This window comes from Bidens hawaiensis, unplaced genomic scaffold (genome assembly GCF_021521415.1).
Source record: "Bidens hawaiensis isolate Kalapana, Puna unplaced genomic scaffold, B.hawaiensis_p1.1 tig00076330_1, whole genome shotgun sequence".
Taxonomy (NCBI): domain Eukaryota; kingdom Viridiplantae; phylum Streptophyta; class Magnoliopsida; order Asterales; family Asteraceae; genus Bidens; species Bidens hawaiensis.
Window position 1 is genome coordinate 20,328 of NW_027503166.1, and position 18,054 is coordinate 38,381.

Consider the following 18,054-nt stretch of genomic DNA (forward strand, 5'->3'; position numbering starts at 1 on the left):
GGGTGGGTAATATAATATTAAAAAAATTAATAGCTTTTTTTTATGAACGGCCTGCCTTCCAATCGTTAATGTTTGTGTGTAGTGGTCACTGGTCTATGGTCTAAATAATATCATTCAAAATCAAAACTAAGGCTCACCAATAGCCGTTAATAATTTGATCAAACCATGAACTTGTCACAAGAAGATTACAAGATGTCCGAAAAAGAGGAAGGGCTAGTTAGAGTGAATCAAATAGTCGGGGGCATGGTTCTTCCTATGGTCGTTAAAACGGCTATAGAACTTGATCTCTTTGAGATCATGGCGAAGATTCCTGCTGCCCGGTTCTCATGTTTTGATCTTGCTTCTAGTCTTCCTAGACAAACCCATGAAACACCGGCATTAATAGAACGTATTCTTCGCTTTCTTGCTTGCCACTCGGTTCTTACATCAACCGTGGTCAAGGATGAATATGGAAATTCTAAGAACTTGTATGGCATGACAACTGTGTCCAATGACTTTGTCCGAATGCAAGACGGGACGTCGCATGCTTCACTTCTTCTTCTCATCTACGATAAAGTACTCGTTGATTGCTGGTTAGTCGTCTACGAAATACACATGATCCCAGTCATATATATGATGACATGAGATCCTAGTAGTGATGGTTTTAGTATCAACATTAGTTCCCATATAAATACTTAATGTGTTAAATAAAATAACTTTATTTTGAAAGACGTAATCCTTAAAGTTACACTTCGGCTTATACGTACGTCCAACTCCAAGCCGTAGGTGGCAATTGAAAGGTTCAACGTGTTTGGTAAAATTTGTTTTGAGTCAAAAAAACAAAACTTTTTTTGAAGTCCCAATAGATATAAATTATAGTGTAGGGTATAAACAAGTCAAAACACTAGCTTAAACACTATACTCGAATCAGTTTGTTATCGAATCGAACATAAACAAGATCAAGCCTGAATTTGAGATAAGGTACGGTATGATATGATATAATATAATATATAATACGATATAATTAAATATGATATGTAAATGCAGCATAAATTTAATAAAAATAATGTAATGTAACATAAATGTAAATAATATAATCTAATTGTAATAAGATAAGGTACGGTATGATAAAATATACTCGTAATTAACTTGATATGATATGATATGGTATGATATGATATAATATAATATAATATAATATAATATAATAAATTTTGTTATAATAACGTAGTTTTACATTTTTGTATATGTATACTGGATTATCAGGCATTATTATGTTAGTCAATATATCATACGTAAATTTGATATGCTTACATTTTCATATAACTAAGCTTATAACTACTTTTATTTCTGTAGCAATTGATGTAACATCATTACATACAATTGCATATAATGATAAGAAAGCAGACTGTATATAATTCCAAAGTAGAATGTGTACATCTTGCTTGATGCAAATCACCTATACAGTAAACATCATGATTACAAGAAAACTAGCTATTTACTGTTATTGTAAATCCATGAGTATATATATATATATATATACCTATGATTTTTTACCTACCTAAGGTTTTTAATCTTACTTCATAGACTTTTGTCTTAGATTATCAATTTTACTAGGTTGTAAACAGTTTTAGTATACTCTGATGGCTTTTTAATTGTTTGATATGACATGCCTCTTTTAGAGTTATTTTATTTCCTAACTCTTTATCACTAAAATGGTTTTCAAATTGACCCAATTTCCCAAATAAAGTTAAGATTAATCATCATATTATTTTCCTAGTTTTAAAGCCCGTGTAGCACACGGAATAATCCAAGTAATTAAGTTTCAAATAAAATAATGCATAATGTGCATAGAAAACTGTATTACATCTATGCCTTTATCATTACACATAAATTGATTTTATTTATATCACAAAATAAATTTTTCAAAAAAAAAAAGAAAAATGAACTTAATTAAAAAATAATGCACGTGCAAAAACATACTAAATAACACTTTATCTATTGAAAATTTATTCTCAGTATCATATATGTATAATTGAAATAAATTTAGTTATGAACCAATTTTGGAGAATACTTCTCATATAATAATAGTTTTGAGCGACATCATAAAAATATTTTGATAATTTTGAGGGGTTTCTCAACTTTGCCAATTGACAAAAAAAAATAACATGTTAACATGTTAAATTTTGTGAATATTTGCTTCACTTGAACATAATTTTGTACGTCATGCTTCACATAAAACATTCTGATCACTATTTAAGGAAAAGTCAATGTTGACATAATTTTTTCTAATTTGATAAAAGTTAGAAGCATTGACAGACCTTGAGGTGGCATGTCGGAAGTGCTTGTCATTTTTTCTTAAATTTTAATAGTCAGGGGAAAAATATTCAACGTGCAAAATCCCGAATCTTGACTATTTTCAAAAATGTCCTTAAAAATAGATCCGAAACCCAATCACATTCAAAATTCTAACTTTCATTTGTTTTACATTTTCAAGTCAAAACTTTGAACACGTAACAAATTTAACAATAAATCTATTTGCATTCTCAAAATTTTAAAAATATTCAGATTACTTCTTTTTACCCGTAACAACTTTGAGCCAAATGTAGTTAATTTATACCAAATGATCTATTAACCAACTTTTAACTCGTAACAATCAAATTTAAGTTCCACAAAAAACCCGCAGCAGTCCTTAATAAAAAAACACAAAAAACTAAATATGATAAACTTTAATATATTTGAAAGTGTTGGTATATATACTCTCCTTACCTTACAATTTAACACATATATGTATAGTTTACTAAATTAATCGGAAATATAAATATATATATTTAAATCATATATTTATACTTTATAAAATTATATGACAATGTACAAAAAAAACAACAGATAAATGGATTTATTTATAAAAAATGGATCAACTTTTAAGCATATATTTATAATTTAATGATTAAAAAAATTACTTCGTAAATTGAAAGCATATTAGTGTTTTTTTTATTTACAATCTTCAACAATATACATAGTGTAATATGTTAATGATAACATTTAAAATTATATTTTTTTCAATATTTAACGATATGTTGTTGATTTTTAGATTTCACCAAGTATATTGTGAAATATTTTAACAATGAGTAGTGGTATAACATGTAAATATTTATTATTACAAAAGTGTATAGATATAATATAAGTAAAGTTTAAAGAAAAATAAATAATTTAATCATGTTATAAATATAGTGTAAAAGGAAAGCGAATAATTATTAATTTATAACATATATTAGTTTTGGAGGGAACAACAATTGTAAGAATTAACCACAAACTAACATGTGTCTACATTATTTTACTTTATTAGAATATGTAGATATTGGGCAGGTATCAGTTGAAAGACGCAGTTATTGAAGGAGGCGTCCCATTTGACAGGATTTATGGGATGCATACATTTGAGTATCCCTACAAAAGACAATAGATTCAATAAGGTATTTAACAAGTGCATGTATGACAACACAAGAATAGTGATGAAGATGATTCTTGAAAAGTATAAAGGGTTTGAAGGGGTCAAAGAGTTGGTAGATGTAGGTGGTGGTTTAGGTGCCAATCTTAAGCTTATTGTTTCTAAGTACCCTAATATTAAGGGGATCAACTTTGACCTACCCCATGTCATCAAGCATGCACCTTCTTACCAAGGTATGTATTCAATTTCATAAACACACATTCATTAGAATTGTTATCTTTCAATGAATATCACTAAAAGACCTAAATCAAGTATATCAAAATTAGGGGTACTAATGGTCTAGTTGGTTGGCTTTGTTAAAATGTCTCGGCCTAAACACTAACGAAGGTTTCGAGAAATAACAAGCCAAACTGATCGGATTGGTAATCAAATACATGTTTGATAAAGAATTAAAGATATAAGGGTAAAAAGTGTAGGCTTAATTAATCGGGCTTGTTCACAAGTCGATGGGTCACGGTGGGTCTACATGTGAATGGGTCATTGGTCGAAATTGAGGATCAGTTACGGATTTAGAAGATTTTATTATTTTTTTTTATTTTAGTTAGCTAGTCACAAGTTTAATGTTTAACAAGGTATGGGTCACTTTTTTGTTTGTTGAGTTATCGTGGGTTTAGTTGGTAGGCTTTGTATGTCCACATTGTGGCTTGTTACTTGTTAATTTATCTAAATTAGGGTTTTAAGCATGAATGAAATCGTAGAGACGTAGAGTTCAAGCAATAAAACAAGCAATCAGTTCATGAGTTAACTAATGACAATTGATGGATGTTCTTGACTAGGTGTGGAGCATTTACAAAGTGTTCCTAAAGGAGATGTTATTTTCATGAAGGTTAGTACATCATATTTTTTTTGTTTAAGATAATATTCGTTTAGATAATAATCTTTTTAGAAAAATAACTACAACGATTTTGTTTTCCCTTTCTTTAAGTGGATACTTCATGACTGGAGTGACAATTATTGCACCAAGCTTCTAAAGAATTGTTGGACGGTATTGCCAGATGGCGGTAAGGTGGTGGTGGTCGAATCGATCATTCCCGACCCTGAAAGTGATATTACTTGTAGTGATGGAGTTTCTAAGACCGCCTTTGATACCGATATGATAATGTTGCTTGCCAACCCTGGTGGCAAAGAAAGAACGGCAAAAGAATACATCTTGGCCAAAGAGGCTGGATTCACTTCCGTGGAATTTGTTTGCAGGGTCTCTACGTTTTGGATCATGGAATTCTACAAGAACGTTTAAACTTATATGTTGAATGCAATAGTTGTGTGGCGAGGATTTCAAGTTAAAGAACTTTATATGTACTTTCGTTTTCTGTGATAATAAACAAAAACAACGTATCGTTAATGAATCCTGCATTTTTCTTGGTTCGTTAACTGAAGATGGCAAAATTGATAGGTTATTATATTAAAAATAGAAAAAATTACACATTTTGTCCTTTTGAATTACATAGATTATGGAATGGGTCCTTTATCAAAAATAATTTCACTCTTTGTCCTTTATTTGAATGTTTGCCATGGCTTTTGTCCTTTAAGCTAACACCCGTTAACTTTTTCCGTTAAACAGGCCCATGTGCATAAAACGTGATGGGCATAATCGTCTTTTTCCCTGCCTTCCTCACCTGTTAAACTAGCACCCTTTATAATTTAAAACCCTAATCGCACATCAGCTTCTCTCTCTAATCACACACTCCATTCTCTATCTCTCATACTACTCTGGACTCCACAGCTCCACTTCCATGGTGGATTCAGCCAAGTATACACCCATTAATAATAATAATAATAATAATAATAATAATGGAACAACAACTGAAGCTTCAGATTTCAAGTTCCCTAAATTATTCACCTTCAGAACTAAAAAAACCAGGGCTTTTGCCTACGTATTCATCGCTATCTTCATCGCTTTCACTGTGTTTTTAGCTTTCAATCCTTCACAAAACCCTTCAATTCCATGGTTTTCCAATATCTTTAATAGGTCAAGCTTCAAAATCCCAAGTTCTAAAGCGAATAGTACAGATGGATCTGTTGGATGTCAGTTTTCTTCCGTTTATTCTTACTTTATTAACGGCAATTCAACCCAATTGAACCCGAATTTAAACGGTACTGGTACTGGTACTGGATCAGCCTCTGTTCTCGCCGCTTCTACGGAGGCCCTATCTTCATCAAACACTAATCCATCCGTTCAGGGATAACCCACCACAAACTCCAACCCACATCCTCCGCCACCACCACGTACCACCGCTCTCTCTCCGCCGGATAATCCTCCAGCCTCGTCCCGCCCTACACCGTCGCCTCCTTGTGCACACCATCGCCGTTAAGTACTTCCCCGGCGTAGTCATCCACGGCTTCAAATCACATAGAATCGTCAGGAATAATTTGGGAATTAGGGTTTCTAAATTATAAAGGGTGTTAATTATTTTAAGTGTGTTGAAGTTTAACAGGTGAGGATGAGGAAAGAGAAGGGGCAAGGGAAAAGACGATTATGTCCATCATCACTTTTTATGCACATGGGGCTGTTTAACGGGAAAAGTTAACAGGTGTTAGCTTAAAGGACAAAAACCATGGCAAACATCCAAATAAAGGACAAGGAGTGAAACTATTTTTTATAAAGGACTCATTTCATAATTTATGTAATTCAAAAGGACAAAATTTGTAATTTTTTCTAAAAATATTTAACTTTTAATTTATAAGAGTTGTAAAGGTTGCATATAATGATACAAATAGTTATTTTTAAACACCTAAAATTGGTTACTAAATGTTGAAAATTACTACTAAGATAAAATCTTAGAAATTATCAACACAATATAAACATACTCATGAACACACCCATGAAGTAGATACTCATGAAGGACATAATAAGGTGCTTATCCTCCTTCCTTGATAATATTGTCAATCTCCTAATAGGTACCTGTTGATCTTGCCTGGAATTAATAAACTTGAAGAGAATTTGGGGTGACTCAAACTAAGACTCAATGAGAGAGATACGAGAGCTTACTATTTAATCAATCACGTGATTCCTGAAACATCCCATGTAAGGGTCACAGGTTTGAGTTTCACCTAAAGTAATTTGTTCCTGCCGGGTTGATCTAGGTGATTTTTCTAGTTGTTGGTTTCCTTCTAAATGGGTGGACCGAGTCATCATGTTTTGTTGTTTAGTCTAAATGATGATTCATTTATCAGGATGATCTCGAACTACTAGGCCTTTGCTGTTCATTAACCTAAAATAACTCATTAACTTGTATTAAGGCTCAAATAAACCCATAATATACTCTATGGGAATATGGTCAATATTTCCGCGCTTTTAAGTGAGTAGTTGGTGAGACGTGGCCCATCTCAATAGTGAAGTTTTACCAACAAGGAATAATATAATCCCCTAATTATTATTTAATTAGCCATTATTGAATATATAGGTGGTAAAGAATATAACATTAAAATAATTATTAGTTGAGTGGAGAAATGGCCAGCCTCTAAAAAGTCATCCAACAACTGATGTTTGTGTGTAGTGGTCTATATATACAAATATCATTTCAAAATCAAAACTAAGATTCACCATTAGACATTGTTCATTTGATCCAACCATGAACTTGTCACAAAAAGATTACAAAATGTCCGAAGAAGAGGAAGGGCTACTTCAAGTGAATCAAATAACCGGGGGCATGGTTCTTCCTATGGTCGTTAAAACGGCTATAGAACTCGATCTCTTTGAGATCATGGCGAAGACTCCTGGTGCCCAGTTCTCGTGTTTTGATCTTGCTTCTAGTCTTCCTAGACAAACCAATGAAACACCAGCATTAATTGAAAGGATTCTCCGGTTTCTTGCTAGACACTCGGTTCTTACATCAAGTGTAGTCAAGGATGAACATGGAAATTCTAAGAACTTGTATGGCATGACAAAATTGTCTAATAATTATGTCCGAAGGCAGGACGGGACGTCTCATGCTTCAGTGCTTCACCTTATCTATGATAAAGTACTCGTTGATTGCTGGTTAGTTATCTATATTTACGGTCTTATATCTAGCTTCTTTACACATGATCATAACCAAGATAACATGAGATAACATGTCAAGTAAGTTGTTATTAGTATAAAATTTTGTTTATGTTTATATAAATAGCTAATGCATTAAATGCCATTTCTAAAATAACTAAACTATTACCATATTTATCTAATTTTATAAATAAAGCCAGGAGCCCCATTGGTATCTAGTTTATAGTTAACTTATTTTAAAGGATGTAATCCTTAATTTTTTTAATATTTTTATGAAAGATGGCAATTCATTAATCAAAAAGCAAACTAGCGAGACGCTAAAGAACAACCATCAAACACGAACAAACAAACAAAAACAACATAAAAGACTACAAGAACTTGAAATTACTCCAATGCGCCCTCCTCAAGAGAGTTCATACTAGCTTGATGATTGATCCGAAAGAACCCACCTTAGGTCTGGTGGTGGCCAGTGGGTGCTAACATGAATTTGTATAATAGCTAGAAATTGAAAGGTAAACGTGTTTGGTATAATTTGTTTAAATCAAAACAAAAACCTTTTTAGAAGTCAAATAGAAATCATCATTTATCATTTAGATTATAATAAAAGTAAAGCATCATTGTGTTTTTCTTTTTCCTTTTTTTTAGTTTTTTTTAATTGTGAGTTATGATTTTCCTTTTTTTTAGGTTTTTTTATCATAAATTCTTCTAATCATTCTCAACATTGTCCCCATTTGTAGAATAACTGGGCAATTTCATAGAATAGTAACAAAGTTTCAAAAGTGTTCTAATTAGGTCACTCAACTTCATAAAGTGTTACAATTAAGTCACTCAACTTTCATATTTTATTAAATTAAAGGTTTTAACATGTTTTTTTAACGTTTTTATTTTTTGTTTCACATAGGAAATTTTTTTATATTTTTTTTATGTTGACGTTGAGTGGCGACGTGGATTCTATTTTTTATTTTTAAATTTTAATATAATTAACGTTTTTTAATTTTTTAAAAATATAACTACATATATTGTCAATTCCGATCCCCACATCTTATCATTCATTTCTTTCTTAACAAATAAAGAAATCAGTGAGACTCGATTTGAAGATTTAGTGACCCGATTTGAGAAACTTATGTATGAGTGACCTACTTGGAACACTTTTGAAAGTTGGTTACTATTCTATTAGATATTTCCTTCCTATATTATATATAATAGTTAAATAATAAAATAGTCGAACATTTCTCATGGGCCGAGCTTGAGATTTAGTCATAAAGCGTTAAAAATGTTGTACTAAATATCTTTTAAATTAAACAAGTCAAGCTCGAGTTTAGATTTCTCTTGACGCTTTTTGTCCAACTTCTAAATTTAGTAGCCAGAAGATTATGGTAATCTCGCCAAAATGGTTTTTACATTTTTGTCTTTGTATACAAGACACCATTTTATTATTCTCTATGGCATACCTACATTTGATATGCTTACATTTCATATAATTATAGTTATAATTACTTTATTTTATTTAGCAAATGTTGTAACATCATTACATTTACAAGCTATTATCTTTAAAGTTGTAAGAAAATAATTTTGTATACAATTTCAAAGATAAATGTGTCTTGCTTTTGATGCAAATCACCTAAGCATCATGATTACAAAACTGTTATTGTTATTATAAATTCTTGACTACCACACATATGATATGATTTACTTGTGTCAACTTGTCTTGGATAACCCGATTATTAATAGGTTATAAACAGATTTTTTTTAAGAGGTTAAGATTAATCACCATATTATTATGTTTGAGGCAGGTATCACCTAAAAGATGCAGTTGTTGACGGAGGCGTCCCATTTGACAGGGCTCATGGAATGAATGCATTTGAGTATCCTGCAAAAGACAATAGATTCAATGAAGTATTCAACAAGTGCATGTATGACAACACAAGAATAGTGATGAAGATGATCCTTGAAAAGTACAAGGGATTTGAAGGTGTCAAAGAGTTGGTAGATGTAGGTGGTGGTTTAGGTGCTAATCTTGAGCTTATTGTTTCTAAGTACCCTAATATTAAGGGGATCAACTTTGACCTGCCCCATGTCATTAAGGATGCACCTCCTTACAAAGGTATATTCAATTTCATAAACACACACATTCATTGGAGTTATTATCTTTCAACCACTATTATTATTATACCCATGGGTGTAAAAATCACGTCTAGGCGCCGATTACTCAACGAAACAGACAGCATTGGGTGAGCTAACAATCATATTCAATGTTTTTTAATAAAAATCAAAATAAGGGTAGAAAAGTGTGTGTGTCGCCCCAACCTTGGTTATGACACACTCGTTAAAATTATCCTCTTTAGCTCGGTCTGATCGATCATAATTGTTGGATGTTCTTGACTAGGTGTGGAGCATGTGGGAGGAGATATGTTCCAAAGTGTTCCTAAAGGAGATGTTATTTTCATGAAGGTTGGTACATTAATATTTTTAAACATGGTGTTTGTTTAAGTAATAACATTTTTAGTTCAACATCTATAATGATTTTTCTTTCTTCTAGTGGATACTTCATGACTGGGGTGACAATTACTGCGCCAAGCTTCTAAAGAACTGTTGGGCAGCATTACCCGAGGGCGGTAAGGTGGTGGTGGTGGAAGCAATCATTCCAGACCCTGAAAGTGATATCAGCGATAGTGATGAAGCTTCTAAGGTTGCCGTCGATACTGATATAATAATGCTAATTGCTAACCCTGGTGGCAAAGAGCGAACCGCAAAAGAATTCAACCTCTTGGCCAACGAAGCTGGATTCACTTCTATGGAAATTGTTGGCCAGGTCGCTAGTTTTAAGATCATGGAATTCTACAAGAATGTTTAAACTTGATGTTGAATGTAATTGTTGTGTGATGAGGACTTGAAGTAAAAACAACTTAATATTTACTTTTATTGTATATCATAATAAACAAAAGCGACACGTTTAATGCATTTATCGTTTAAAAAATCGTTGTGATAGAGAAAACATTAAAAGTGTCGTGGTTGAAATAAAAAAAGCATTGTTACAGGCTTATAGCTAGGAGAGACGACGAAAAAGTGTCGCATTTCAGTATGAATGGTGCAACATCATGAACATTATGCATCAAGAAAATAAGAAAAGAAAATATCAAAGTTTATAACTGATCATGAGTTAACTCGGTGACGAGTACATTTGACTCGAGACAAACAATCTAATACTCCTAACAACTTTGCTGCCAAGACCATTTATAATATAACATCATATAATACTGTTAACCATATATATATTATATATGTTTTAATTAAGTCTTAATATTAAATACCTCCCATGTTATCTGTATCATATATCTTTTATTTCCATAACTTAACAGAACTGTCATGACTCGCCGATGCAACCATTCCAGTAACCGATGACTGTGCCAAAGCCGCAATTATGTCGTCATGGGCCTGAACTGTCATGCTCTTGTTTTCAGCCATGTTCCATAGCTCCAAAGACTAGTCACACATTCAATATTTAAGATATTATAACGTTTTATTTAAAATTTAAAAAATAATACTAAAGAAAAATAGAAATTTACTCACGCGCATTCCACCGATCACCAAAAGAGCAGGATAACTCGGATGAAAAACACAAGAATAGAACTGGTTTCCACTGGAGTTGAACTCATGAATGCACTCACCAGACCCCACAGACCATACTCTCACGCTATCGTTGCTTACAGAAGCCAAATATTCCCCGTTCGCATCCCAACTCAAGTAATTAACATTTCCCATATGTTCCTGCAAACCCAGTAAACCACAAGTATTGAAAGTAAATGCATCCAATAAAGCGTAAAAATAATAAAATACCTGCAACGAATGAGTTTGTCTATCGGTTTCAACATCAAAGATTGACACGACTTTATTTGATGCAGATGCCAGCAACTGTCCACTTCCGAGTTGGAATCTTACTTGTGCGATACCACCTTGCTACACTCAGAATCATAAACTATAAAACTTCATATATTAAAACTTAAAAGAGTTCAGATGATATTAAAAGTTTAAAACTCATGACGAACCTTAGAAACACGAGTGCATTGAAACGGGTTGAGATTCCAGTAACGGATTTCATTTGCATCGTCACAGAAGCAAAAGAGATCTGTCTTCTTCGGGTGAAAATCTAGTGACATGATATGTGAAGTGTGTGTCGTATGTGCATGCAGACAATAGCTTGGCTGAAATAAAGAGTTTAACTAATTAGGAAAACATTTTAGATATGTACGAAAGTTAAAATAGAAATAGCTATCTTACATTAGCTGCATCCCATATTCGCACAGAATGATCAAGGGATGTAGTTCCAAACTGGGTCGAATTTGGTCTAAACCGAATATCAGTAATTAAAAGTTGATGTTCTTCATGTGTGCTTTCGGTTTTTAAGGTATCCATGTTCCACAAAACTGCCTGAAAATAGCAACTAATTATTAAACTTCACTTAACGTCACATAATTACAACACTGTAATAATAATAATAATAATAATATTGCAGTTTACCTTTTGGTCATGGCCAGCACTAGCAAGCAGCTTACCATCTGAAGAAAAATGACAGCACAAGACTTTACTTCTTGCGCGTCTACAACCAACTTCCCCAAAAGAAAAACCTGTTACAAATATTGGAATGTATATCAGATTAGGGTTTCTAGTATTGATCCCACGTGCGCATTTAAGATTATTAAGGTTTCCTTGTACTGTCTATAAATTGTAATGTAACCTACTCAGAATGCAATTCAGTCTTTCATAATCTTACAATAACTATTTAAGCATGATAATAAATTTCAATGCGTAAATCAGATAAGATGAATCAATACCCTTTGAAGGCTCGCTCTTGTGCTTCATGGTACCATATACTTCTCTATCATTTCCGCCTTCTTGTTGCAGAAAAGATTCCACATTATCATCCAAATTAACATCCCCAAAATGATCAATATCATCCTAATCATAATTGGCATATTGTTTAGTTATTAGAAGTGAAAATGGACAGATTAAGTGTTAGTAAGTTGGCCCAACCAGACCCAACCCTTTTTGACTAGCTTACCAGCTGGTTAGTTGAAGACGTGAGCCCACCGGTTCCATCTGACCCGTACATCATCATGCTTTTTCTGCAAACTGCTGGCGGTGTTTAATCCATCGCCTGGTGTATACGCTGATGCTGGGGAGCTTGGTGATGGACCAGCTGTATTACCTGTACCGGTACTATTTGAGGGCCCGGAAGAAGAATGTTGTTTTCTTTTTCTGTTATTCTGCAACTGATCCTGCTGTTGAGATGATTGTTGCATCTGAGGCATCTTTGTCTGTTACATAAATATTCGATTCTTATGATTTCTCAAGCATTTTCATTTATGATTGTAAATAATATAAATCATAACGAAAAATATTAACCTGAGGTGAGTTAATTTGACCAGGGGATCCATCATTTCTTGTGGTTTGACCATCTTTCATAGTTAGATTGCCTCTCGGTATTCCAACAAGCCCATAATTTGGTGAAGCTCCAAGATTACCTTGAGCCTGGGATTGGGCTTGGGTTAAGGCATGTTGCTGCTGTGATGCCATATAGAACTGATTTTGATTCTGCATAGTTGGCCTTTGTACTTGCAAGCCCATATTGGGGCGTAAATTGTCGATTCCCTATAGAACACATTACACCAATCATCAAAATAGCTTAAAACAAAATTATTAAATAAGATGGACGAATGAAAACCATGATTACTTACTGTTAAAGGCCAGCCCTTTAATGGAAGCCCAGTAACACCTTGGTTCAATCCTGAGAGATTCACAAGGAATAAAATGTAACAATCAAATAAATTCTTAAAAGGTCAAACTTTGACTGAAAATCTGACTTCACAAAAATTACCAGCACCACCAAGTCCAGACTTTGACTGCAAAATTGCCTGTCCATAAATTGATGAATGATTTGTAGCCAACGATTTCTGTGTATTATCCATGTTAACTTCTTGCTTAATTTCCTATAACTTGTAGAAGTTCATGAGTCAATAAAAAATGTAACAAGCAGAATAAATAAAACCTTTCACCATAACAGAAATGTACCGAATTCAACTGAGGTCTCCCTTGAATTTGCTGCAAAGTTGAAGACACATTTGAAGTATTTCCGGGTATCAACAGGCTGTATCAACAACAAAATAATAACAGAAACATGAAGACCAACCAATCTATGCAAGTAAACTAAAGAAAAGATAGATTTTTTTATACTATACCCTTGATGATTAGTGGCTGACTTCAAAAGGGTTTCTGGAACCATAGATTGAGACGATTTCATGGGTTCATCTTGCATTTTCACACCTAGTGTACTAGCAGATGGTTTTCCCATCATTCCTTCAGTATTCATAGCGTTTACAGAGCCACCAAGCGGCAGATGATTAGGATCCCTCCTTTGTAATGCGTTCCTTTGCTGCATCTGCTGCATTTGCATCTGCTGTTGATTCTCTTTCGCTTTCATTTGTTGCGCCTGCCATTTGTTTCAAAAAGAACAAAAATAAGATTCATATCAAGGGTAATAATGTAATTGTAAAGACCAACAAAAATATGCCCCTATATATGATGCAGCCGCCTCAGAATGTTTCTCGTTTGTCCTTGCAATAAATATATCCCAAAAAACAGACCACCATTCCAACAGAAATCCACCAGGAGCATCAATAGCTGTAAATTAATAATTAATACTCAACTAATATGATATATTTTACATTGTATGCATCATGTTTATAAAATATAAACTAATTTAAGACACTATTGAACATATATAATGATATAAGCAACATACCTACGGGATCTGTAGCAACCTTTCCTTCAGTCATGAAAGCTTTTGCAGACGTGTGCATCTTCCATTTCAATAAATAATCATAGATGTAAACATCCAGCCTATCAAAAAGGAATATGATAGAAGATAAATTAAATATGAATCACGTATACTGACTAAACCACCAACTCGTCATCCCAAATATGGTATATTTTTATCGCGTCACGAACGTTAACAAAACAATATTCTTTCAACTAAGTAAGAACGTGTGTTCATAAAGTAGGTTACTTTGAAGCTTGTGATCACATTTCAATCACAAATATTATTGAAGCACTTGTGCAATGCATCTAACATGAAATATCTGATCCATGTTGCAATTACAATGATACTAACAATGATCCGAATCCCAAGAAAAGATTACCTGAATTTAACGTTCTGAACAAACGATTTGTTTTCAAGTTCATAACTAATACAATCTAATAGATTGTTACGCTAAAACTGGCAACTACATTAACATCTAAACCACAACTAAAACACATACAGTTGAAACATAGAATAAGTAAAAGCTTCTGATTTCTATGAACTTAGGGTTACCAAATTAAGTTGTACAGAATGAACAAAAGATTTACCGTCCTGACCAACGAAACAAGTTCACAAGGGTTTAATAATCAAAATCACTAGCATATTTTCACGTATCAGCAACAATGAGCTACAAACAGAATCTACTACTCAAAATTTACAAAATCAAAAGAAACATAAAAGTAAAAGCTTCCGATTTCTATGAAGTTAGTGTTACAAAATTAAGCTATACTGCTCTAGAATGAACATAATATTTACAGTCCTGATCAACAAAACAAATTCACAACGCTTTAATAATCAAAATCACTAGCAAATTTTCATATATCAATAACAGTGAACATATAAAAAAAAGTAAAAGTTCTCATTTCTATGAAGTTAGGGTTACAAAATCAACCTATGTATAAAGTAGAACCGACTCACCACCGAGTTCATTTTAGCACAATTCACAAAATATTACAATTCTAGCAAATTTCATGTATCAGTAACAATAAGCTTACACACAAATCTACTAGTCTGGATTTACAAAATCAAAAGAAACATAAAACAAATAAAAGCTTCTAACTTCAATGAAGTTAGGGTTTCAAAATCAACCTAGATATAAAACAGAACCGAGTCACCGAGTTTATTTTAGCACAATTCACAAAACATTTACAATCAAAATCACTAGCAAATATTCATGTATCATTAACACTAACCTACAAACAAATAAATTCAAAATAATAATAATAATAATGATACATCTTATAAGAACCGAGTCACCGAGTTTATTTTAGCACAATTCACAAAACATTTACAATCAAAATCACTAGCAAATATTCATGTATCATTAACACTAACCTACAAACAAATAAATTCAAAATAATAATAATAATAATAATAACAATAATAAAATTCATACATCTTATCAGCTTCCCAATTCTGCGCCATGATTATTGATTCACAACTCCAGATTATAATCTACAATCTACAATAAACAATAATAACATCAAATTCAATCAATTAATCAATCAATTAACTCAAAACCTAATTAATTAGCAAGCTAAACTTACGTAATTCCGTACAATCCGCCATTAAAAACATCAAATACACTTCCGAACAACGAATTACAACACCTGACTCAATAACTTCAACTCAATTTCAACTCAATTTCGTTAATTGAAGTGAAATTGAACTTCAATCGGTGACCGGAAACAGTCCGATCAAGGTCAAAATCGAGATCGATGAGCAATTGACTGTATATGTATATATAATCGATGAAAGTAATTAGGTTTTTATTTTGTTTTATAGATTATGAATGTGAATATGAAGATATAGTTTGTTTATTAATGGGGACAATTACAATAACATATTATTATTATTATTATTATTATTAGACCTGAGAAAGTGGCTTTATAAAGGAAGAGAGAAAATGTGTCCATACCAAAAGGTTTAGAAGACGGAGGACGAAGCTGAGGCTTGGAGCTAGGTTCGGGTCAGGGTTTATGTTAATATCATAATATGCTTGCGTCATAAGTAACAAACAAACGTTGCAAATATTGGAATTTGAATTTTCACTATTTTTAAAAACCACAGGCCGGTGCCGCTTTTTTTAATTTTTTTTAATATATACAATTTATGAATTTTTTTTTTTGTTTTGGTATTGGTACCGTAAATAGTTTAATTTATATTGATCGAATTTGCGTTGTTTAATGGTTGCAATGTCCGGGATTTACTGGTTTTTTAAATAATTTATTTTTTTTGGTTTTAATGTTTGTATCGTAATGAACCAAACTGATATCGAATGAATTATTGTCACCTTGGCCGTAAGTTGCACTTGTGTCATCAAGAGAAACGAGTAATGTGTAACAAGACTTTTGGGTCATATTTTCTCTATAATTTATTGAGAGTTATTTAATAATCATCGTGCGTGCGTTTTCATTTAAGTAATTATTTTGTTTTGAAGTTAATAGTTAACAATGTTTAGCTAGATTATTATTTGTCATTTTAAAATATTTACATCATTTTACGGTGGATAAAATAAATGTTCACTAGAAGTACCTCCATGTTAGATTAACTTGGCAATAACTAATGAAAGCGAACAAATATGGCTCACGATAGTCAAATTGTCGGTATGAATAATTATTGATGATAATATATAGTTTGGATTATTAAAATATAACTTGTTAAATAATAATAGTCTAAAAATTACTATGAAATACATATTTTACATATGAAATGAGAAAGTATAAAAATATAACTTAACATGCGTAACTTTGATATTATTTCTACATGAATTTAAGTTGGATAGAAAGTTTAAGGCATACATATTATAATATAAAGGATTAAAGGAATGTTTAATACAAAATCAAAAACTTTAGTAAAAAAAAACTGAAAACTATAATGGCATAACTTTATGTCAACACTAATACGTGCAAATGATATAATAATTATATATCTATATAATGTTTATTAAATATATACATTATATATGTTTCTTATTAAATATATACAAACCATTAAAAAGTAAAAAAAATGTTTATGAAAACAAGAATAGCAACATAATATAACTTTAATGAATAAATCTTTTTTTTTTTGTTTTGCGGCCACAAAATGAGAGGTTCGGGTTTGATAATAATAATAATAATATTAATAGGCATGGAAGGAGGTTGGGTGGAGTACAAAAGGCTTGACTAGAGTCGAGTCGAAGAGTTGGTGTGGGCCAGGGGTTGCAGGGCTAAACAAAGTAATGTTTGTGAGTGGGGTCAAAGTGGGAAGACGTGTAAGATGTGTAACGCCTGTTGGGCTTTGATTGAGAATAATAATAATAATAATATATTATTATTATTATTATTATTATTATTATTATTCAGCGTGGAAATAAAGGTCGCCAACAAAGTATATTCATGTTATTACAAAAGAATATTGTTTTGTGTTTGTTTGTTTAATATAAATAATAATAATAACTATTACTAACTATATACGTAAAATTAATGAAGTCATTATGATTGCCTTTAGTTTTGAAATAGTTATTAACTCATTGATACACCAAATTGTGTAATCAATTTTAGATTTTTTAAAATATATTGGATAAAATAATGTTGATGTTTAAAGGTTACGATTAAGTTGATCAGCCTTGGTATAACTTGATTTGGTTACGAATTCTTTAATAATATCCGTACGTAGGAGGCATTACGTGCTAGAGACTGGTTTTTAAGTGTCTTTGTGTTTTTGCGAACCTCACCCTAAATCATCTCA

General features: G+C 32.1%; 1 protein-coding gene and 2 pseudogenes across 3 annotated transcripts; 2 read left to right on the forward strand and 1 right to left on the reverse strand.

The window, feature by feature from the left end:
- Window positions 1–4,861, forward strand: LOC143606638 (cathecol O-methyltransferase 1-like; annotated as a pseudogene). The gene is made up of 4 exons (XR_013148788.1): window positions 1–572; window positions 3,349–3,660; window positions 4,264–4,313; window positions 4,413–4,861. The product of XR_013148788.1 is annotated as a cathecol O-methyltransferase 1-like (transcript).
- Window positions 4,862–6,998: 2,137 nt separating this feature from the next.
- LOC143606640 (caffeic acid 3-O-methyltransferase-like) lies at window positions 6,999–10,382 on the forward strand. The gene is made up of 4 exons (XM_077082342.1): window positions 6,999–7,466; window positions 9,260–9,570; window positions 9,853–9,917; window positions 10,006–10,382. Exons 1-4 carry the CDS (start codon window positions 7,060–7,062, stop codon window positions 10,318–10,320), a joined length of 1,098 nt encoding a protein of 365 aa, XP_076938457.1. The 5' UTR covers window positions 6,999–7,059; the 3' UTR covers window positions 10,321–10,382.
- A 210-nt stretch (window positions 10,383–10,592) lies between these two features.
- On the reverse strand, window positions 10,593–16,198 carry LOC143606641 (transcriptional corepressor LEUNIG_HOMOLOG-like; annotated as a pseudogene). Its single transcript, XR_013148790.1, has 17 exons — window positions 15,870–16,198; window positions 15,719–15,777; window positions 14,266–14,363; window positions 14,035–14,144; window positions 13,703–13,953; window positions 13,536–13,611; window positions 13,342–13,453; window positions 13,202–13,251; window positions 12,870–13,115; window positions 12,526–12,781; window positions 12,299–12,422; window positions 11,985–12,091; window positions 11,745–11,894; window positions 11,513–11,668; window positions 11,304–11,423; window positions 11,037–11,234; window positions 10,593–10,949 (listed from the first exon to the last, which is right to left on the reverse strand). The product of XR_013148790.1 is annotated as a transcriptional corepressor LEUNIG_HOMOLOG-like (transcript).
- Between the last annotated feature and the right edge of the window lie 1,856 nt (window positions 16,199–18,054).